At 37.3% G+C, this 24038-nt stretch overlaps 1 protein-coding gene across 1 annotated transcript in view; it reads right to left on the reverse strand.

The window, feature by feature from the left end:
* Positions 1 to 24038, reverse strand: part of TRHDE (thyrotropin releasing hormone degrading enzyme) — a 202659-nt gene that overhangs the window by 21347 nt on the left and 157274 nt on the right. The window contains exons 13-15 of the mRNA XM_005419212.3: positions 9713 to 9860; positions 7492 to 7589; positions 6892 to 6999 (exon numbers count right to left, since the gene is read on the reverse strand). Of these exons, the coding sequence (XP_005419269.2) occupies positions 6892 to 6999; positions 7492 to 7589; positions 9713 to 9860 (354 nt within the window). The remainder of the gene's footprint in view (positions 1 to 6891; positions 7000 to 7491; positions 7590 to 9712; positions 9861 to 24038) is intronic.

Here is a 24038-nt window from a genome sequence, read left to right on the forward strand (position 1 = left end):
CAGTATTAGTGTGCAGAGATGCAAGATCCTGATTTCATTACTTAGTAACCAAAAGTGGTTCATTTGTAATGCAAACAACACACAGATGTGATCTGACTTGAAACCCACAGACAGAACAGGAAAGTTCATCTCTTCTTCTCTTTTCAGGGATCTTTGGCCTGTTGCAGGGCACCTTGCTCCCCACAAGAGCTTATCTGTTGCTTGTTAACCAGTCAGGTAACTGAAACAGGAATAGCTGTCTTGTAGCAAGTCCTTTTGGCACCACAGGGTTAACACAGGTCCAGCAACTCACAACTGACAATAAGCACCTTAATGTTGATGTGAGATCCAAAAGAGAAGTTAGATTTTCACTGACAGACACCTCACCTTTACAAACTATAAAAACTACACCAAACTCTCACAAGGCAGAAATCCTCTACACATTTCATGGAAATGTGTGGGGTTTTCCCCATTACTCCCACTGAGACTGAGTGAAGGAATCTGTGTACATTGTCATTATTTCAGCGGTAAGTTACATTTGACTCCTAATCAATACTGTATCTTTTGCTAGCTTTAATGCATGCTTTAATGTACCTTGATGTCGTGCACTGGCTTATGTCATGCTGTAATCTACTAGTAGTTCCTTTTAGTTTTATACTGTGTAGTAACTCTGATTAAGATCTTTTGTCTTTTATCTCTTGTCTGTTCAATAAATAATTCATTTTATTAAAATAGACCTGATCTGCCATCCTTAGTACTTGAGGGCCAGAATAATTTCTTAATTGAAACTGTTGCCAAAACCTGAGGCTAAAACAGGACTTGTCCAAAGCTCCCACTGGTCCTGTGACATGGCCCCATCTCAGCACTCCAAGATTTCTCGGAACAATCTGGATGATTAGACCATAATAGTTTTAAAAAATCTGTATTTACATTCAGAAGGGTCCATCAGTCTCTACTTCTCCTCATTCACAACGACAGACAAATGCAAACTTCATTAACCCATGGGTTACAGAATGGATGCTGGCTTAGCCTAATTCAGTGCAACAGCTTGCACTGCTCACTGCAAACATAATCAGAACTGATCAGAGTGATTGTGACAGAAGATTAATTGTACAAATAGTAAAAAATGCATTAAAGCTAAAATCACCCCAAAGTGATATGACATCAGCATCAGTGAAATGCATTTACCTTAAGTTTTCTAGGGGTATTAAGGGGATTAATTAAGGTACTTTGTTTCCATGTAAATGACAGCAATAAATAGCAATGATTATGTTTCTAAAGAAGTTAAAAATCAGAGCAAAGTGGCTATGACTAGCTGGGGCCTTCCAACAGGTCCAGTAACATCTCACAGAACATGTGCACACAACTGTGTCCCATGCAATACTATCATCTCCCACTGTTCAGTGCTGCATGTCAGCAGAAGAACAGCATCACCACAGCCCTACTAACAGAATCAGAACTTTTTCTGCTGAAGGCAAAATCAGCTGTCTCAAGTCGAAGCAGCTCTCTCATATATTCATGTTTACATCATCCTGTTTAACTTTGCCCCAAGCAAGCATACATCCACAGGCAACTTTGACAGCAGAAATGTATATGTGGCAACCTGTAGCTATGTATGGTAAGAGTAGCTGGGAGATAACTGTGCCTGCACCCACAGAGATATTTGTAAAAACAGGCTCATGTCTATGGGTGGTAAGTTATGCTTCAAGCCATCAAGGTGTGTATATTATATTAACCCCTGTTATCACCTGCCAGGACTTCACACATTGCAGCTCTCCATGCATTCTTTCCCGAACTTCAGAAATACATGTTTACCCAACCTATCCAAGGCAAGTAGTCTGAAAATGCTAATCCTCTTAGAAACATGTTTTTCTTTCAGAATAGATGCAGTGAAGGTTAAAGGGGTTAACAAGGCTGATTATTAAGCTCAGGCAGGCATTGAATGGTAATTTTGTTAATTTTTTAGGTTGAACCACAATGCTGTTATATCTAAGGAGTGTGAATAATGTATTTCTTCACACATGAAAGCTCCACAGGGATGAGCTCAGTTAAATGAAGGTAGAAGAAAAAACATCTTTATTTTCAGCCAACAGTAGCTTTTCTTGTACAACATTCTGCTCTTGACTGAATCCCAGTAACTTTACATTCTCAAACTACAAGGGAAATTTAAACATGGTTATAGGCTTTCTACTCTGTATTCTTCTGAACATCAACATGAAAGTTTCAAGGGTTTCCATTGTTCCAGTACAGGAGCAGCATAGATGCCAATTTAAGAGAGTAAAAATGATTGTTTTAAGATCACCACCAAGTCAGAAGTAAATACAGCCCTTCAAGCAATGTCATTTATAAAAAAGAGTAAAATTACTTAAATTCATTGATTACAACACTGCAAGACCTACTTTGAGGTCTAACCCCAGATCTTCAGTAGAAAGAAATAATGATTGTTTTTTAACAACTGCAAGGATTAAAATATACCAATTCCTAAACCAGCAAAACAAGACATCTCCTTAAAATCTCTTCTGCTTCTGATGCTATGTGTTTGGTTTGCTCCTTGTACAAACAAATTTCTTTCTCAGGCTTCTTTTTTTTCCATTGCATTTTGTCCTGAAAAAGTGGTCATGAGCAATACCACCTAAAGCCCCTTGCACACTAGGTATTTCTGGTATTTCAGGTACTGAAGCTCCTTTTCCTTCAGATGAATGCTCTCTCATCTTTACACTGGAGAGCTGTATCATTTCTCTTGCTAATGAAATAAATTCCAGAGGCTGAGCTGAAGCTAGAAGAGGAAAATGTGTTGCAGCATCTTAATACTGTCCCAAACACCTCACAGACAGGTCATCAGGCTTGCTTTCTGCATTGGCAGACTCAGGGCTGAGGTATAAACCAAAGCACAGCAAACTGCTGGAATCTCAGCACTACTGCTTGAAATCGTGTTGAAGAGTAGTTGTGCTGGAAAATAAAAGGAGCAGTCATTTTCCTGCTTTAGTGACAACATTGAAAGGCATCTTTTGCAAGGACCCCATACTCTACGATTGCCATTTACGTATTCATTTGATATAGGTATCCTTCCTATATCCTATATCCTTCCTGCAGTGCTGGACCCTAAGAGGGCCCACTCACACTTCAGAATCTCATGTTAAGAGGCTCTTCACAGCACAGTGGCTGCTGCCAGCTGCATTTCAGAGGCCCCTAAATCCCCCTGCAGGAAGCGTAACTCTGAGCGCCCGATTCTGCTCTATGAGCCAGGCATCCAAAAACGAAGCAATACCTAAGTCACTTTAAAAATTCCAGTCTTCACAGCCTCTCAGCTGACTTTCACTTTCATGCATAGAGGCTAGTGTTGTACGTAGATCACATATAAATTGGGCTTTTTCACTAATTCCAGAAGAAAATCTGCAGCACTATAGTTGGAAATCTAAGGGCTTTTTCAAACAGCACTGAAAATACAAGAAGATCCCTGGCCTTGTGCCAAGAATGACCATGATTTTACTTGGTGAACAGTGGCAAATTATTTGCACAGTAAAGAGTATATAATTACAAAATGCAAAAAGTATCTGATATCACAATTACTTCACTTTCTTATTGTGAAGAGTAGATGGTAATTTATTTCTGGACTTACCAGATTGAATGTAATTACTAAAAACCACAGCAATTGTAAGCATATGCCAGTAAAACACAGATGTTATTGTACTACCTGACACTTCATCCAAAACTAAATATTACAAGCAAAACAGAAAAGACATTTCAAAAGGACATCTAAAAAGTCATAGATTAATAATGTGGCTAAAAAAGTTGTGAATGTTAGGATTTCTTCAGTATTATTCATAGCACATTCTCTTATGTAGTTATTTCAACTCTTATGGTTATTTCAGCTTTAACTGCAGTAACTCCCAGGGAATCAGAAACTTCCCTTATATGATTTACTTACTGACTGTGCACTTATGTGGTATTTAATATCACATTTTAATTTGATACTGACTTAATTTCCACTTGACTAAAATCTTGAGACACAAACCTAATTCCATTGTCTCTAGTGCTTTGAATAATTTTTGTCATCTTCCAGAATAAAGTTTCTGGGGGGGAGATGGGTGGTAATGTTGCAAATTAACCTTTATTTTTTACTGTCACAGCGACACTCAAAATATATCTATATATAAAATATCTCTGAGCTCTCTGGAACTCTGTTTTTGTGCTCTGGCTATTCAAACCCACCAAAACCAAGCTCTTTGCAACCATCAGTCAATTACATGGTTTTGTTTCGGAAAAGGGAATGGCAAACCCAAGAACAGTTACAGTAATTGCTGATAAGGAATGGAATAGGCAAGGATACACAGAGTTTCTGTATCTGTCACCAACTTTTCTCACCAGTTGTCAGAGAAGTCTGGAGAAAGAGGAGCCTGAGTTTCCCCTTCTTTGTGAGGAAACAAGATCTGAGGGAATCTTACAGGTTCTGAGGAGGCTGTTTGCAGCAAATTCACAAGCAGCTGTTAAGGGCATCAAACTGAGCAGAACAGTTGATTGAGGACAAAGAATACAAACTGGAACTCTTAGATATGCTCTATGCATATATCTTGTACTTAATCTTCTTGCCCTTTGCACTTGAGCTAGTTATTGCCTCTAAAGTGCTAAAACAGGCAGAAGCATGACTCAAACACCATGCTAATTAAATTCTGATTGTGGAATCATTGGTTTCTTAGTAAAAAGCAGGAAAAAGAGCCCTTGCTTTACTTTCAGGTTTCAGTCTGAGTTAGCTTAAACTGAGTAAAGGTGCTGTGGGATACCTCTGATTCAACAGGATCTGAACATTCCTGAGAGAACACTGACATACCCTATGAATGTTGTTCATTGTGTGAAACACAAGCTGATTTTATGTTTTATGAGCTGCTATTACTAGTGGTCTTTGTAATGTTGTTTCAGTGTAAGTAGATAGGAAATAGGTTCTGCCCATATATTAGTTACATTCAGGATGTGAGACTGTTCTGAGAAAACTGGGAAATTCTGGAGCGCAGGATGGAACAGATCCTACAATCTTAAAAAATAGATAAAAGCGTGTCTCTATCTTCTTTGCAGGTTGTGCCCCTATTTATCAGCTGACTGTCAATCTCTATTCTGTAATTACATTATTTGCTGCAGCCATTTTTCAAAACTGTGCAGTTCCTTTGAGAAATACATTGCTTTAACTTAGTAGCTATTCTCCTCAGCCCTGCTGCGGTGCTTTTATCATAATACTCATCATATGCTGGCAACCACAATCTTCTGCTACCAAAAATGGCCCCATTGAAAGGCTAAGATGAATCTTCAGACAGCTCCTTAAATTTATTCCTTTTCTCTCTTGCTACTGTTAGTAAAGCAATAAGCTTGTGTTTTGTTATGTTTTTCTTTTCTGATGCCTCCTTTCTTAATCCTATTGGAAAGACACAGGCAGGTAGCTTTGCAGGGTGACAGCTTTTTTAACAGTGAATAATCTACTGCTGTGCCTGCTAATAGGTAATGCTAGGTTTGATTAACTAATTTTGCAAATGAATATCTAAGTAAATTACTTTTGTAGACTGTTTCCAATGATTCTTTCCCTATAACTGCCTCTTTAAATAGCTTCATACTGATTATTGTGGCTTATGATAAGAATTCATAGAAAACCCTGGGGTATATACTTCATAGTATATATATCTGGTGTCACCTTACACAAGAAAACCCTCCACCTCACACACATCTTACTTAAAGGTATACAGTAACAGTTTCAAGCTACTTATTTTCCAGAAGTTTCAAAGTCATATAGGAAAGTAATTTCCTTTCATGGCTGGTTTTAAAAGACACTTGGACACTTATGTTACTGAGTATGCCCATAAAGGATTTTTAAAGATTACAAAGACAGACAGAGATAAATCAATTGCAAACAAACACTGATAAGTCCCAGAAATCTCTGAAAAAAAAATCTGCTTGCTTGTACGGCTAGAGAGATCTGATTCTTTTGCCAAGCTAATACAAGACTGTGACTAAAAACGAGAGACTGTTTCTCTTATCTTTTTCTTTTGTATTTGAAAGTAAAATATTCTCTTTTAAACCAAAATATTATGTCATGTACAAATGTATACAGTGTAAATATTTCACAAAATCAGAAAATCCACTATTCTTTCTAAAGAAGTTGTGATCTTAACCTATACTCCACACTGATCTCATTGTCCATAGATCACCACTTACTTAAATATTTGAAATTTCAGTTATTTCATATTTCTTAGATGCTTGCCTTTAAAAGATAAACTTCATACACAATCCATGACCCATGTTCCTTTGCCTCAGCTGAATAAACCTGTGTCTTGCCAGCCTAACTTACATATTTGTTGTCAAACCACTACAGTGCTGCTTATGCTCAAGGCATCAGCTCTAATATTTTCTGCCCTCTGAAACCTTACACGAGCTTTTCCATGTATTCCTGAATCACATTAGTTTTCAAGTCTTCACCCTTAAATACCTTGTAACATTTCCCTCCAACATATCTTCTTCCTTACTTCTCAGTCCTTCTGTCTCTAACTCCTATCACTTCTTTAAATGTTTAGCACCTTCTGCTCTCTTACCTCAACACAGGTTTCATGTTTGTCTGACAACATGGTGTTCACTCACCTTTCTTCCTTTAAATCCATCCTTAAAACCTGCCTTCTCATCTTCTAGCATAGAATTATCCAACAGTAATTTACCAGGAGTGGGCAGAATCCCCTCCACCCGCTCATATATGCAAAGTCAAATAATTCATTCTGAAACCCCACAGACATTTTTAAACGACAGCCAGCAACCTCTGCTTCCTCCTGTAAAAAAACTTTGCAAAAGAGGGCACAGCAGAGAGGGCAGGCAGGAAAGGAAGAGCTGTACTGCCCTTCAGTAGGAGAGATGTGAGATACACATTTCAGCTCCACTTACCGGTTCCTATTGCTAGAAATCCAGTCTGAGATTAACGTTGCAGCCTGCTGGTGACAGTGTTTGTTCCCGAAGCTACAGGCCAACATGATGACTTCCCGACGCAACTCTCTGGCCAAATCAAAGAAAGCAATAAGGCTGTTTTAACAAATGTGTTTGAATGTTTACAAAAAAATACTTCTTATAACAAGTGACAGCAACCAGTAGTTGGGCAACATATCTGTAAAGACAATCTGGCTTTACAAATCTCAGTGTCAGTTTAATGCCTGCAACAACTAAAGAAAGGTCATGGATCAAAAGCAGCCCCCATTTACACTTAGGCACTCTTCCCGACCTCTATGGACACATGAGTACAAGTTCTTAGAAATCCACAGTAATCAGATATTAAGTTGGGGCTTAGGAAATCATGTTCACCCAACTTAAGAAGAATTCATCTTACAGCATGTTTCTACTTTCCCTGCAACCCAGAATGGAAAATAACAGAGGGGTGACAGAGCTAAGGAATTACGATTGATTTATGCTAAACATTACTAATTTTTAGGAGGGTGCATTTCTATAATTATATTTCTCAAATAATCAATAAAAAAGTAAATATAACAGTACTCATGTTGGTATGATGCTTGAACAAGTGATTTGTTTAAATTGTTTGTTGGCCATCCAAGCTTCAGATACATTGATGCCACTTGTCTTAAAATATACTCCTAAGGAGAAAAAGAAAAGTATATTTAATGTTAAAAATAATTTATTTTGCTTGAAACTGAAATACTGCTGACCAGCGAGGTTTGGTCTCTCTTTGTACCCTCAAATAATGTCCAGCTCCAAAGACTTAGCAAAGCTACTTGTCCACTTATAATGTTCCTTCACTGCTATAGTAAGAAGTAGTCTCTAGACAAGCTACTTGATTAGGTGCCTAGTATAAGACAATTTATTGTTATAAAATCCATGAATTTCAAAAGTTTATTACATGCTACTTTGAACTCACAATGCATAGCTGAAAAATTAAAAGAGTGACAATAGCTTAATTTCTACTTTGTGGCCAATCTTGACTACACCTTGCATGTTCACTTTTAAAAGAACACTCTTTTAATATCCATAGCCGTGGTCAAAACATTATGTGGGCACAGTCAATTGACTTCAGAATATGTAACAATGTCGCTGCAAATAAGTTCTGTACTCTTAATGACGCTACGCTTTAAGTTTAGGCTCCTGGTGTGCTTAAGGAACAAAACAAGCACAAGATATATTTTAGCAACTTCTACTTTTTACACAGAGGACATTTTTACATATTCTGACCAGTTTTGAAGAAAACCACTGTCTATGTACTCAGAGTAATCTTTTTCCAGTGGAGTTCACCAATTCCAAAAAGAGAACTAAGATATACAGAACTGCATAGAAGAGCATCTATTTTATTATTACAGATGCATAGGCATGTATATATATATGTCAACACAAAAGAAGATTCATACTGCAGCTTTCTCTAGCAGATATGTTATTCTGTGACTAAAAAGACTTTTTATTTTCTCTGCTATTGCCTCAGCTTTCAAAACTCCCATCAGTAGTGATAAAACATAACCCAGCTGTGAATTTTACTGGTTTTATTTATTAAAATTGTGTTTTCTTTATACAACCATGTTTAAAAGTGAAATAGCAATGGCAGACTCCTAAGAATTTTTCTTTACAGTTAACAGCAGACTAAGTATGCAAATTATTTCAACAGCATTTTACATTAAGGCTCTGGTTTATATGTAGGCCTTAGTATATGTTTTACAAAAATAATCTTCCATGTCATCAGGTAACTCTGTGTATATGTATGGGGCGTGTGTGTGTGTGTGTGTGTGTGTGTGTGTTTATCTATATATCTATATATCTACATTTGTATTAACATCTACATATATACACACAGTCACTTCTAACTTTCTTCTCTCTGAGCATGGTGTCTGTGGTCACATACACACAAACAAATATACATTTAAGAAGCAAAAAGGCATGTCAGGCTTTAAAAAGCTCCTTCATTTGAAGGCTTTGCAACATTACATAAAACGACCGTACGCTGCCTGTTGAGAATATGTAGACTACATAAAATTCATAGTGAATAAAAACCCCAAGAGTTCATAGTTGTCACTGGCTGCAGTCAAATCTGTGTACTTCATAAACCATGCTTCAGTGTAGCTACAGCTAAATGTTAAAATATTTGCCATGTCTATCTTAATTATCTACTGTGAGCTGTTACTGCTGTCCCTTTGGACACAATTATGAATGGGCTTTTGACTCAACGGTGATCTAATTCTTGTTAATTAAGGTAACTGCACTGAATTCACCACGGATTTTGGGATGAAATAATGACTACAAATCTTTGCTTCAGTTGCATGTATTCTGCTCAGTTGTGCCTATATTTGCTGTTCTTGCTGATCTTGGGCATCCACCTAAATATCACCATGGGGTTCCTCAAAAGAGAAAATCTAGGAATAGAATACTTTGACTCTTTAAAGTGAAATACTTTATTTGTCATAACATTTTACACGAGGGATAATTACCTTTCCTCCTTCTAGTCATATATGCCTCAAACAACAGTTATCATTGTTCAATTGCAAATGAACCAAAGCTTGATAATTGCTATGTTTAAATAAAGAGTAATTAGGAAGAAAGTTAATATCCCTAGGTCATTAACAGTATCTGCCTGGGGAATAGTTCAAATCTTGGCAATAATATGAGACAGTAAGAGGCAAAAGGAAGAAAGGCAGGAAGGACAGACAGATGGAGAGAGGAAGTGGAAGAAAAAAAGGAAGAACTGGAGAAAGAAAGGAAGGAAGACTGTATCTCTTACATTGAAGATATTGTAGTTTTCTGTACGGTCCAGCAATTTATCTAGAGGATAAAGAGCTCGGCTGGCAGCATGCCAAGGCAGAAAATCCTTTTCCTCTGAAAGGTACCTCATAATCTCCAAAGGAATATTCTGAGGCAAATAACCAGCTCTGCACAATAAAATAAGTTAGTATTAAATTGGTTTTCAGAAGATGGGGCAAAAACAACTTCTTTTTTTCCCAAATGAAATTAAAATGCAGAAAAACATAATAAACTCATCACATTTTAATGACATAAAAATCAACCTTATAAAAAATCAGCAACTTGCAGTCTCTCCCAACACAGAGAAGCATACTGACTTGATGAAGTAAGGTATGAACACACATGAAAGAAAACCAGACAAGCTATCCCTACTTTGAACGGATTCCTGTGGCTATGAAAGACATAATGAAGAAGTAATTGCCTTTAAGGAAAAAAAATCAAAAAATATCCAAAACAAAAGGAAGGCGCTACATTGTTGATTTGTAAGATAGAAAGCTGTCTGCATAAAATCAACAACCAAAGGCATTTTGCTTGAGAAAACATTGCTACTGAACAGCAGCAATTGAAAATAACCAGTGCTGAAGAAAAAGCTTTAGTGGTACAGTTATTCTCCTCATTCTTTTGTCTCTCCTTTAGAACTTCCTTGTCTTCTATCCACCTTAAGTCACTTTGGAAGGACTTATCCAGTGACATCACTTTGGTTCAGGATGTTCCAGCACTTTGCGTACAAATTACAGATTTTTTTTTTTAAGGTGTTTATAAATAAACCAGCTAAAATTTTGTCCCATTTTTGCAATCATAAAATACTTCCCCCTGCATGGGAAAGAGTACACGGGGTGGGGGAGAGTACAGGAAGGGTTCTGAAATAATAGCATTACATGTAAAATGCAATACAGACACAAGCATTTGAAAGTTACTTTAAAAAGCAAATACAGAAAATGCCTAGCTTTAGCTTTTGCTCTCACTTTCTTTTTCAGAACAGCACTTTTTTCTTAACTATCCAGACTGCAGAAACAAAGTGCAACCCTGTGGGTGTGTACCTTCCAGAAACATGTTGTCTATTATTCTCCTAATGCAGGTGTTTAAATCCAAAAGGAGTTAACCATCTGCCTAGAGAGGAGATACTGATTCCCTTTTCATTAAATAGTTAAAATCAGCAAGGTAGATTCCGCAAAGTTCAATTTATTAGGCTACAGTTTGATATAGCTTCATAGACTAGTTTTTCTCCTTCATTGCACATGTTCCTTTAATTTCCATCAATGTGGAAGAAATGCAAGCATATAGCAAACCAATAAAATTACACACATTAGTACAGAAATTAACCATTGCATCCATGTTAATATAAATTTTTATCTCTGCCGTAAAAACATGTAAAAACTGCCTCACTGCTTGAAATAGTTTGCTTCCTTGCAATGTGCACCGCATCTTGCAGACCTTCATTTTTTACACTCTCGGAAGAATTACACTCTGTTCCCTTCATGTTCTCAGGAAAAAAGTGAGTGAGTTCATGTAACAGATTTCAAAAGTATCTATCCCACCCTCCAGTCTGCTTCGTGTCATTTTTGTCCACATTTTATCAGCTCTGCTTTCAACTCTGCTTCCAGCACATACTCAAGCATGAAAAACAAGATCACTTGAGGCACCCACTGTGCCAACTGAGGAACTGAGTAGATATGAAATGAAAATGGTAAAGCATTTAGAGTAGCCAGTGGACAAAGTCCAATGCATCTGAAGACAGAAGGCTACTCCATTTTATAGGTCTTGTTTCTGAATCAGCAGAGTATCATGAAGAGGAGTTCTATGTCTTAATACTTTGTAAAGATTTCTAAATGTAATTAATGGAGTCATTAATTATAGTGGAAGCGTGTTGGACTGACTGCATTTAAAAATCTTGGAGATAATGTTAGCAAAGAGGTACACTAGCTTAAAATTGTATATACATCATTAGTTTCTAACAGAAATTTTGATTATTTTTACTGATGATGTGATTTACATTAAAGAAGTGTGGAGTCAGGAACAAGAAGAATAGCTCTAGAAACATGCTGCTTAAGGAATAAACAGATTAATGTTTATTATAGCTGCACTAATAGACATTTAAGTTCATGTTTTGAAATTAAATTTACTTAGTGCAGAAAGGAAATCAACACCACGAAACAAACAGATTATTTCTTTTTAAGCTTAACTTCTCCATAAAGACACATGAGTGAACTCAGAGACTGATCTCTTATTCCTGAGCTCAGAGCTTCCTGATGAGTTTCAAAATCATGATTCTTGGATGATGATAGTCACTCATCCTCTTCACAACAGCTGTTACTCTCATCACTCACTTCTTCTAACTTCCAAATTTATCAGACTATTCAATTATGCCTGTCTCACCCCCTGACTCTCACTTTTCCTATTGTTTCCCTAAGAGTATTGTGCACCTTACACAAACAGATTGTGGCAAAGTTAGATTTTTTCCCGACCCTCCTTTCCTGACCCTCCTTTCCTTTCTGGGTATGACCCTAGAAGAGCTTATGACCAGTGTCATCAGAATCACCCCCTCAACCACACATCAACCAGTCGATCCTAAGAGAAGGGATGGGGATGAAAGGAGATTCTTGGGGATGAAGGGAGATGAAGGATTCTTGGGGATGAAGGGAGATTCTTGTCATTATTAAATAAATGACAACAAATTCATCACTTCAGATAATGGTTTAGAGGAAAAGTGGTTATGGCTGCTACAACTCATGTTAAACTCTTCAGTCACCACATGCTGGCCAGTCCAGATGCTAAGATGAACCTTTGAGAGAACTTTAGCAGAGACATATCTCAAATCCTCTTACAGTGGCCATTAAGACAGCAACATTCCTGAAGAAAATGTAAGTGCTTCAGGAACATTACCTTGGCAGAATGTTCTTTATATTTTACACTATTTTATTTCATGGATGCCCATGGAAAACCATGACAGCCCTATTCTTCTACCCTAGTCACTAAGCCACGTTTATGAACTTTTTACTCCAAATACACTGCAATCCTAGACTGTTTGGCATTAAATAGCTTCTGTCAAGAGGTAGTAAGTACATTTATTGTTTCACCTTTTTCATAAAAACTGGTATATAATGTGTATGTTACAAATTATTAACTATATACACCAAAAAGGAAAGATTTTAGTAAGGGTAAGGTCAAAACACTAAGGCTGCTAATTTTTACATTCATAGTTGAGAAAACAGGATATAAGGAGAAACTCTCACCCTAAACTATAAAAGAGATAAACCATGTATAAGAAGTCGAAAAATTCAGATCACAGATCTAGGACCTGTGTGAAGCATCCGAGGAGGTAACATGACTACCATGACAACCAGGACAACCAGGTAAGCAGAAGACAGAACCTCGATAAAGCAGTGTGACTGTGTGGTCACAGAATATTAGAGCTATGCTCTAATATTCTGTATCTTCACAAAGCATAACAACTGGTTTCTTAATTTCTGTATTTTAGTACAGGCACACTCTCTTAGTTTACACTAAAAGCTTGTCCAGTCCTAAGAGAGACTTCCAAGACTCCTCTTTCCCAGGGAATACTGCATTCAGCAAGTTGCACTGGGCTCACTTGAACAATGGCAAACCAGACAAAGGATGCTGGCATGATTCTAGGATTTTCCTTCACTAGCCTTGAACAATTAGGTTCAAAGATGGTTACACAGGATCTGATCAGCAAAAGCATTTATGGAGTAGGACAATACCCAAAATGAGGAAAGAAGGCAGAACAGAGAATGAGCCTGTTCTGCGTCTCTCTGTGAAATCTGTTCAAAAAAACACTGATCTGTGGAAATGTTAAACAGAAATGTTTCACAATCATTTTAGCAATAATAAGAAAACTAAAAATAGCAACCTTTCCATCAAAAGCAAAACTGTAAAGTAATTTCCCTGTCACATAATTGCCTAGAAATATTCACTCAAAGGTACTACAGAGGGTAAGTAAGTTTAATACATACTGTACACATGCAGCTTGACTTATTACTCTCTTTCAAGAAAGTCGCTGGAAGTCAATGATAGAAATCCTTATTTTTCTTGTGTCTTTTTAGCCATCAATCATATTGCTATCTTTAAGTCCAGCAAAATTACTATCAGACATTGCCTGTCAAAGTCCAAATGCATAAGAGACAGGGCTAAGAGAGAAGGTTCTTTTCTAGCCTAGCCATCTTGGAGGAAAATTGAAATATTGTCTGTCATTAGGGGAAGAACTGATTATGAGTTATACTGAAACCAGGTGACAAGCATAAATGCCACAAAAATGCTGTGATGTCCGATCTTACGTCTAGTCTGAAACAGGCACAGTTTTTTCTAGGTATACCTACAGTAGCCAGCTGGGAATCTTAGTAAGCATGTATCTCCTCCTTAAAAAAATTACACAGAGGAACCTGGGATAATTTTGGCAAGTATTTTAAAAGATAAATTCGTTAAAGCAAACAGTGTTGATACATAAACAGTGGCTGAAAGCATACTGATGTTCAGGCAAAACGCTTCTCAAGGGCAAGCTTTAAAAGTTTACAATATTGCATCTATAGTACCTGGAATTAAAAGAGCCTTAAGAACTCATCCAGTGTCTCCCTACCCAAAGCAGATTCATACCAGTACCATTCCTGCCAGAATAATTTTTTCTTTTTATATAGACTTCTAGCAATGGATATCCTAGGAACACTACTATTTCAGTACTGCTCTGCCATGAGGAGATAAGAATATCATAGCTCTGCTTTTTTGCCCTGTAAATATTCATAGAAGAGTACCAACAGATCTATTTCATGTTATATATAAAATGATCTGTGGTTTACATATCTTCAGTATAAACTATGAAAAGCAGACATCCCTCTTTACAGTATTTCAGATTAGAGAGTTTTGATCTGACATCATGGGTCATACAGAAAGCAGCCTAGACTTAAAACAGCTTCTACAAGCCCTCTCTAAGCCAACTTTCCTCATACTGAGTCATTTGAAACACATGACTACAAAGGCAAAATTTAACCAAAAAGATCACATTTTGATATGCTTCATTGCTTTATCAATTTTTACTGTCCTAACCCATCAGTTTACTACCACGTCAATAATTTTGTATCCACCACAACACATGAGAACATGTGTTAGAAACACGGCATCACATGAGTTTTGTCTTGCTATCTATGTTCCTGATTTCACAGTTGCCTGCCAAACCGAAGAGGAGAACAGGAACGTGGACTGGCAAAAAGATCTGGTTTAGTTATTAGACAGATTACCTCTATATAAACATCCTGGTTCGGCAGGTTTTTCATGCCAAAGGAGACTGGTGACGAAATGTATTGAAAAATGTGATCTATCATTTTTATGGAAGGACAGAGGTGGAAAAAGATTTTCCAGAAGTTATATATAAGTATTATGTGGTTTATGATATCATATCATATAATATCATAAGCACCAATGCTTAGCAAGGTACTATCCTGCTTGCACTGAAGAAGTTGCTACAGTGGCCATTGCTAAAGAGAACAGCAGCAATGAAGAGAAAAAGAAAGTACTGAACATGGTAATGGAATAGCCCTCATAAATAATTCCCCAAAAAAATTTCATGGCAATCAAAAATAATCTTTAAATTACATGAGGTATTAATGAGTCAGATAAAAGCAGAAGATCTAGATTATATTATGAAACATCAGTGTGTATTCAACTGCATTCTGACCTTGATTTGTTCTTTACACTGAGCCACTGAACTTATGGACAGATCCCAGCACATTCATTTTCCCCTTAGGGACAAAGTACCAAATGGTAGTGTAATTGCCAAGGGAAAATTATTACTCTGTTCTGAATTATTTCTATCATAAATCCAGCAGCAGTCAAAAAGACTTCGTCACAAAAACGACAGGGTTGCCGTACAGTGATGAGAGTCCCACATACAAGGGCACCATAAATCCTTTAGTCCCACCACCCAACAAAGACATTATAAGTCATGTGTTTAAATCAAAATTAAAAAAATCCAAGCTGGCAGCAAACTGGTCTGCATTACAGAAACAATGGAAATGAGGTGATTTACTTGCTGGTGGTTTAAAACTCACCCTGACTTGTCTGTTTCTTAAAAATGTGTAAAACATGACTAGCTTTTTGTCTGGGTAATTTTGAAGGGGTAAAATGCAGCTCTTCAGAACACAGATGTGCAACTCAGATTAACATCAGTTCTGTTTCTGTTCATGTGCAATATACGAATAATTAGACTATACTCATTAACTCCTAGAGAGAGTTTAAAGTAAGTTAGGATTCTTAACAGTTGATTCATTCTTTTATCTTAACAGTCAAGCGTGTGGAATAGAATAACTCAGAGAAACTCGGCACCAATGAACATCCACATATAACTGTATCTGCCTTTTTCATTTTTTTCAGGACCTATCAAGGACTGGTGTCTCTACCAAAGTATTCAGGATATTCTTTTCCACAGTACTTTAACAGCAATTCCTTGATAGCTGAGTAAGAACATGTATGTTGAACCTTGACATGTCAAAAAAGCTTTGGGCAAGGCGACTCATAGAGCTCAGAAATTAACTCTTGTAGTCACAGGGGAACTCTTGTAGTTCCCCTTCAACTCCAGCAGGGCTAGAAGTCAATGATTTAAAAAACTTAGGATCACTGGCACCATGTTCAACTACAGAAGCTGCAGAAAGAATGTTTTATCATAGAAATGGACAATCTGTAAAAAAGGTCCTGTGATCTCCAGTATCAAAGAATCTGCCTCATCCTTCCCTCCCAGGATTGAGCTGACTTTATATAAGGACCATGTAAGGAGTTTATTTTTCTAAGATGTCAGAGTGACTTGATGGAGACATTATGATCTGTACCAGCTATGGACCTCCACATAAACAGGAGAGGAATGCATATCTGCTCTTTGATGAATACAACAGCAAGTTTTGGCTTACAAGATCATTTTAAGAACTACATTTAATTAGCATTCAATGTCTCCAACATTAAAAGATTCAGAGAGTAAGACAGTTTGAAGTGAAGCCTGCTTCTTATTATGTTTTCTCACATGCAAAATATTTAAGGACTCTTCAAGTGACATTCAACTCCACACAAGTGCATTTGAAGCATCCTACAAAAATAGTTCAAATTCAATGCAATTATCAGAGTATTATGTGGCTTAAATTATCTTACACAGTTTTAGAGTTGCCACATAAGCAAAGACTAATATTAATTTGAATTACCTCTGCTGACAACAGAAGAAAACCTCAAATTTAAACCCTTCTATGCTTGTAAAAAAAAACTCCTTCAAACTGTAGTTCACAATCTCTCCTTTCCTCTTCTTCCCCATATGAAAGAAAAATGAATTTAAAAGGAGTAATACAAGAAGAAAAGGAATAATGTAGCTGCTAAAAATTAAGGCTATGCACTAAGGTATGTAATGTTTTTCATCATCATGAAACCATGATTTTTGAGAAGTATGTAATTCACAGGGTTACATTAAGTAAAGAAATTTGAATGTATTTCAGGAGCTAATAGACATCAATTTCAGATGACTCAATTATTATAAGTGTTATTTATTTTCTTTCTTGGTGATTTTTGCTGGGAAGGGTAGAAAGAAACAGCTCTTCTATTCATTAAGTTGTCAACAGGTGATGATATCTATGAGAGCATGTTTGAGCAGAATCAAAATTGAATTAGTTTATTACTATGCAGAATACTTTTTCATCACTCCCTGTTTGCCTGGTCTAATGTTTACAATTTGCGTATCAGTCACCCAAGTGAAATATGCGTTTAAAAGCTAGAAACTTCATATGGACAGCACAGAATTCTGATCTTGAGAACACACACATAAAATCCATATTTTGTTTGCCACAATATCTGCACAATTGGATATTCCTTTTCTAAAAGCAATTCCCAATAAACATATTTATAATAAAAGATTCTCTGAAATTCTCTTAAATCCTCACCTATTCTCTTATCTCCACTTTGCAGAGAAGAAGAAGACACAAACAATTTAAGTTATTTTACGAAGATCACCTAGGAAGACTACAGCAGAAACAGCATCCCAGGTTTCTTCAGTCCCTGTGCCTCAGTCATAACACAGCCCTTCCTGTCATTTATTGCTTGATTTCTGGGTAGAGGAAAACACACTTCTAGCCAGATAGGAAGGAGCTAATCTGTTACAACATTGCAGCAGACAGAGCATACATGGACAAAGACCAGACCTCCTCTAGACAACAATCCTGGTCAACAGCTATCAGATAAGCTCAAAAAGTAGGATAATTTCTGAGAGGCAATGGCTCAGTCAGATCAAAACAGGAGGCAAACCATGACTAGCCTGTGACAGCAGACTTCTTTCTTTATGCTAGTGAGGCATCAGTCTTGTCTTTTATAACTAGAAAAGTTGGCTTATGCCTTCATTCATATACCCTTTGCTGATGCTAGGAAAGTCAAGGTGATTTAGATCAGCACATCCAGCTTCTCTGAGTGCCTTGATTTTGCTACCTTAACCAATGTAGCAGAAGGATCTTTTGCTCTCCACATTGGGGAGAAATTTCCACTGTGGGTCTGTCAGACCCACAGAAAGGAAAGTAATTGGGTTCTGGGGTAACAGGTCAAAAAAGCTGCTTTGAGAGGACAGTTGAGGCAGGTAGAGACTAGGGCTGATCAGACAGCTGTGGGGAAGAAAAAGGGCTATGTAAATGATATGAAGTCCCAGGGAATGGATGTATGCTTGCTATGAGAAGATTGGGTTCCCAAAGAATGCCAAAGGTGTTGAGGCTGTACAAAAACTTCCCCCTACCCCACCAACACATATTCCTCATGCTAAGCCATATTTGCAGCTCTTAGCTCTGTTTCCAGTACTTGAAGTTGCAAAGAAGCCTTCAGGAAGCTCCACTCATTAATTCCTCTTCTTCTTTAACCTCAGACTCCGGTGTTTTTTGAAGCTTAATTCAGCATAATTCAGCATAATTCTGGTTCAATAACACTCACAAAACAAATTTCAGAGACTGTTCCCTTCTCCTCTCACTACTCAGCAGCCGCTAGCAGCTGCACTGCGACAAGGAGACATCCATACCAAGCTGATTCCAGAGACTAGCTTGAACTCTGAGACTATGTGGTAAAAAGAGAAGGAGTTAACACCATTAGCTAAAAATAACTATGTTACTCCCTTGAAACCAGAGTCAAGCCTTCCTGACAGTTTATTCTGGGTTTGGCTAAGAATAGAGTTAATGTAGTTTACAGGATAAAACAATTACTGCTACAATTAATCAGAAGTACCAGAAATAATTTAGGTAAATTTTGCTGGGATATGACAAGACCAAGACCTTCCCTCTGCACTAAACACTTTGCAGTCAGATCTACAGGATTGGTTTGCAGTGCATGCTGAAGAGCCTTCAACTTCTTCCCTGACTCTCAGCAGGTATTTGTATCTTTCAAGACACTCTCACACCAACAGCACCAACACTTTCCTGGAATGTGCTGTACAATTTGCTTTACTGCCTTCAGCTATGTAACAGGATCAGATGCACAAATTACACACGTACTACAAAAGCAGAATTGGCTTTTAGTGCGCTTAGTTGCAGGAATTGCTTTGGTTCCGCTTGTTACAAACACATGCAAATGTTAGCTGAAATATGTATGTCCACATAAAACAGATATCAATGCTGTGATATGTCACAGAACATAGGGACTGACATGCAGCATATGGAATGAATGATGGCTACCTTAAAATAATTGAAACTTTCCCTTTTCTCTAAAAAAGGCACATCTACTTTGGCCCATTGAGAGAGTATTTATGTCAAAAGAAACCAAACAACTCCTGCTGGAAACCATATGTAAATCAAATGCTAGTGAACCATCACCAAAATTTGCCTGACAGTGAATGAGAGTTACTATGGCATCTGCTGAAATAATTCAGATGAGGCCTCATTTATTAAAACAGTAAATCTATACCACTATTAATCAAGCGTGATACAAAGTATTGATCTATAACTCCCTTAGCTGGTACTCAGAGGCACTAATTAAGGGAGCTGCATAACACATTTTGTTTTCCTCAGAGTTGAACTATTAGAAAATGCAATCAGGAGTAAAGACGAAGGCTAGAGTAGAACTGCAGTTGACTAATTTAAATGGATCCTATATGACTGTTTCTGAATAGCCCAACAAAACAAAGTCAACAACTCTGAATGTGGCTGTTGAAATTTTGAGGCATTTTGATGTACATTAATTGCACTGAGAATGTCTGTCTTTGTCACCTACTTATTATCCAGACCCAGAATTTCACATGGACTGTCAAATGCCTCGACTTCTCCCAACATTACACTGAACAGAACTTGAAGTAGCACAAACAAGTGTAACATGGAACCAATTAGCCCACATATGTTGGAAGACTTCAAATGCTACAAGAAATGAAATCTTAATCTCTCTGAAGGGAAACAGCAATGAAGATCATTTCAATTCCATAATTTGGTTTTGCAATACATGTATTTCCACCAGACATTTCAAGAATAATTCTGGATTTATTATGGAAGTATATGAACTACAGTCCTAGTTATGAGTTAACTGTCAGTTTCCAGAAATAAGAACAGCTAATCATTATGTGGGTTGGTGCCTCCTCAGGTAGCTGAATGGATAAATTTTTTTCCTCAGTGTCAAGACTCCACAGCCAGAAATCAATTTTTTAAGAAACAATAAAATAAGGGGTTCTAAAGACATGATCTTCCAGATCCAAAAGGCTATACTTGATTAAGAAAGACTTACTTTTTAAATTAATTTCTCTCTAAAAGCTGGTGAGAAAGTGATCTGGAGTCACCATTAGCTTACTTCAGTATTTTACTTCTGGAATCAATCTTGGAGACAAATGCACCAGCTGTTAAAGATAAATTTATGTCAAGGGAGATAACTTGGATTTATATTTTGAAAGCTAGGTTGGTACTGCCCTTTCTCTTGCCCTCAGACTTGGGTTTTATAGAGTCAGCAGAACTCACAGCTTGGAAAGAAACAAGCCACAAAGAATTGTTTAACAGCAGGAAAACAATCATCATAATTCATCATTTATCTATTTGCACCAGGATCCTGGTTTTGGTCTGATGCAGGAAATTCTGAAGGCCATCTCCAGCATGGAAGTCATTTAATTCACAGAAAATCTTGAAGGTCCATTTTTTTCTTGTTGCTCATTTCTGCTACAGCTCTCCATATTTGTGAAGCCTACAGGAGCTTCTTATTATTTGAATCTCTCATTTGAAGAGACTATAGTTCAACCTGCCCCTAATCTGTGCATGGAAATGGACAGCACTCCAACACAGTTGTCCATCCTTGGAGCCTAAGAACATTTATCAACACCACCACTTCATGCCTTCTCATTCAGTGCTTACAGAACTGGAAACAACAATAGCGATTTTAGATGACAGTAAAAGAGATATTCACAGTCACATCTGATTCAACACTGATTAACATTAAACATAAACCAGACCTATTTCTTTCACATACTACTAGATCAAGTCAACCAGTTCAAGGAGGGAAATTTTTTATGAAGATTTAGAGCCCATCAAGGAAGAACCTGTGGTGGCACAACACTCCTAACATTAAGTGAGTAATTTATCTTATGTGGTTAAGTGGTTTTGAGAGGTCAGGTGTATGTTTCTGTCCATTAACTGTCAGTGCACTACAAGGTGAGAATGTCATATTTAGAAGTGTATCTTTGGGATGCCTAAAGTAAATTGGGAGGCATCCTACCTCACATACTCACTAACTGACTCCTTATCCTAAGGAAAGAGAAAGATATGAGAAGCTGACAATGTTACTCACACTCTTATGAAACAGAGCCACCCTTATTAATTATTGTGATGCTTCTTATTGGAGCTACCTGACCTGCCCTCTGCCTTGTTTATGCTTAGATGAGAACCACAGTTCTGTTTTTCTTCTCGTGGCTTCTGGGCTTTCTCAGTCAACATTTACTAGTATCATTTACTAGAATCAACATATTTTAAATTCTACTGAAACCTCATGCAAACAAAAAGATAAAGAATCTTCAAGTAGAAGGGAAGAGGGAGTGTCAAGGTGCTATTCTTGCTGAAGAACATGGGACATGAATTGCCGTATGCTATGTTCTCCAAGGCTAAGGGTATCTTAAAGGTATGTGCATGCACTACAGCCAAGAATTATGCTTAAAAACCTGAAAAACAAACAAGTTGTAACTTTCTTTGTTGTTACTTTTCCACTCAACTCTCCTTGATGAATGTTATATAAACCAAAATATAGCAAGAAGGAAGATGAAGGAATGCATTTCCATATAAAATAGACCCAAAAAATGCAATTAAATGCTATAGAGTCTAATATATTCCTTGGCAGTATGAATTCATTTATATTGTTGATTTTCAAGAAATCACTATGCTGGTCAGTAGAAGGATAATAAACATTTCAGAGGAATGAAATCAAACATACCTTTAAAAAAATAAAACGTGCCATTCCAAAAAATTTATAGGAGTACTTTCTTTTATTTTTCTCTAGTTCTAAATATTATAAATTATACTAAAGAGAAGAGCTGCACTCATTCCACAAACAAATCAATTAGCAGTATAACAACATAGAAAAAATCATATTAGGACAGACAATATTATAATAGTGGAAAAATTGAGTCAAAACCTTTTGGTATTATCTGTATCAAGTTCAAGAGCACAGCAGGAAGTACTTCAAAAGTTTCTAAGAAGGACAGGGTATTTTGAAGAAATACAGTCTCCACAGTACAGTAAAAAAAAACTGTTTACATTAGAAGTAATTTTTGAAAGGACCAGCATGAATTTAAGAAATAATGTTTTAATTTTTGCATTATTTTAGCATTAAAAATAATAGCTAGGGATTAGAACGAAAGTATGTATTCAACAGTTCTCTTCCCTCTCTCAAAACATACATGTTTATAGTTGTAGGCTACAAGACACCACATCAGTGCAACTAGGGACCAAACCTGAGGACTGAACTACTGTTAAAAACAGCCAGTCTTCTCAGAAATCAGACCTGAACTACCAAGTACTACTTCTGTGTCTGGTCAATAAGGTTACTGACCTTTTCTCACGTCACAGTCAGAGACAAGTGTACGTGTTTAATGTCCCCATCACGTAATGTCATACAGGCAGGGAGAAATGCTCACTGTGCGTCGGACACAACACTGAACCAGCACAGCACATCCAACTATGGTACTGCTCCAAAATAAAGTGAGACAACTTTCTGCACTGCATCTTGCAGCCAGGGGAGGGAAAGCTAAGCTGCTTTTAGGCTGATGGTGGCCTTTTGAACAGTGACTTTTTCAGAAAATTGAAAGAGTCTGTATTATTCTGATAGCCCTCAGAGCTTGTTTTAGGAACACTGTTGTGTCACATCAAAATCCCAGATGTGGCATGAGAAGCTGCACCATGCTGCAGCATCAGGGAGCAATTCCTTATTCTAAGAAGTTCTGATGCTTTGACATCAAGGCCAGCCCTCAACATCCTGTAAAGAGTCTCTTAATGCCTTCCTCATCCTATCCATCATGGAGGAACATAGCCTGTATTAGGCCAAATCCTGGTCCTTTTTTTGTCTGGGGAAAGGGGAATGAAAATAAAAAATACCAAGCTCTTCCTAAAAACTTACCATACTGTCAGCCAGCCAATCATAATAACTTCAGCTTCACTATAATTATTTGGTTTTTTTTTTAATAGGAAGAGGATAGATTGTCTTAGGTTGAAAGATGTAGCTGGAGGTGTGTATTCTACATGCCATTTGTTAGAGGTGGGGCAGTTATCTTCTGTTAACTGGGCAGTTTTCTTTGTCTCTTCCACAAACCAATCCTCTCTCCAGGAAGTATCTTCTGTTAATGGGCCACTGAGTGTCACTGCATGACTGATAAAATTACATCATCCCATTAGGAGATGCTCCACCCAGGCAGAGAAGCCAAGTATTCCTGCCTAATATATAATCTGAGATTTGGAACACCACAGGCAACCTTTTCCCACCAGATTCCCAGAGGAGCAGCTATCTTCTCCACTGGATTCCCAGAGGAAAACCAGGCCCATCTACACCACCAGCGGACCTTCAGAGGAAAACTCCACCCTTCTACAGGATCACTGCTTCAACAGAACCACATCTGTCACTGCAGGAGGACAGCAGCCACCATCCAATTGGACTGCTACCAACACCCTGACCAACAGGGTGTCAGGTCATATTCTGACTCCGTCAGTGGTTTTTTTCTTTTTGTTTGTATTATTGCATTTGTTTTTTTTTAGTTTTCCCAGTAAAGAACTGTTATTCCTATTCCCTATATCATTGCCTGAGAGCCTCCTAATTTCAAAATTGTAATACTTTGGAGGGAGGGG

This window comes from Geospiza fortis, unplaced genomic scaffold, assembly GCF_000277835.1.
Source record: "Geospiza fortis unplaced genomic scaffold, GeoFor_1.0 scaffold166, whole genome shotgun sequence".
Lineage (NCBI taxonomy): Eukaryota > Metazoa > Chordata > Aves > Passeriformes > Thraupidae > Geospiza > Geospiza fortis.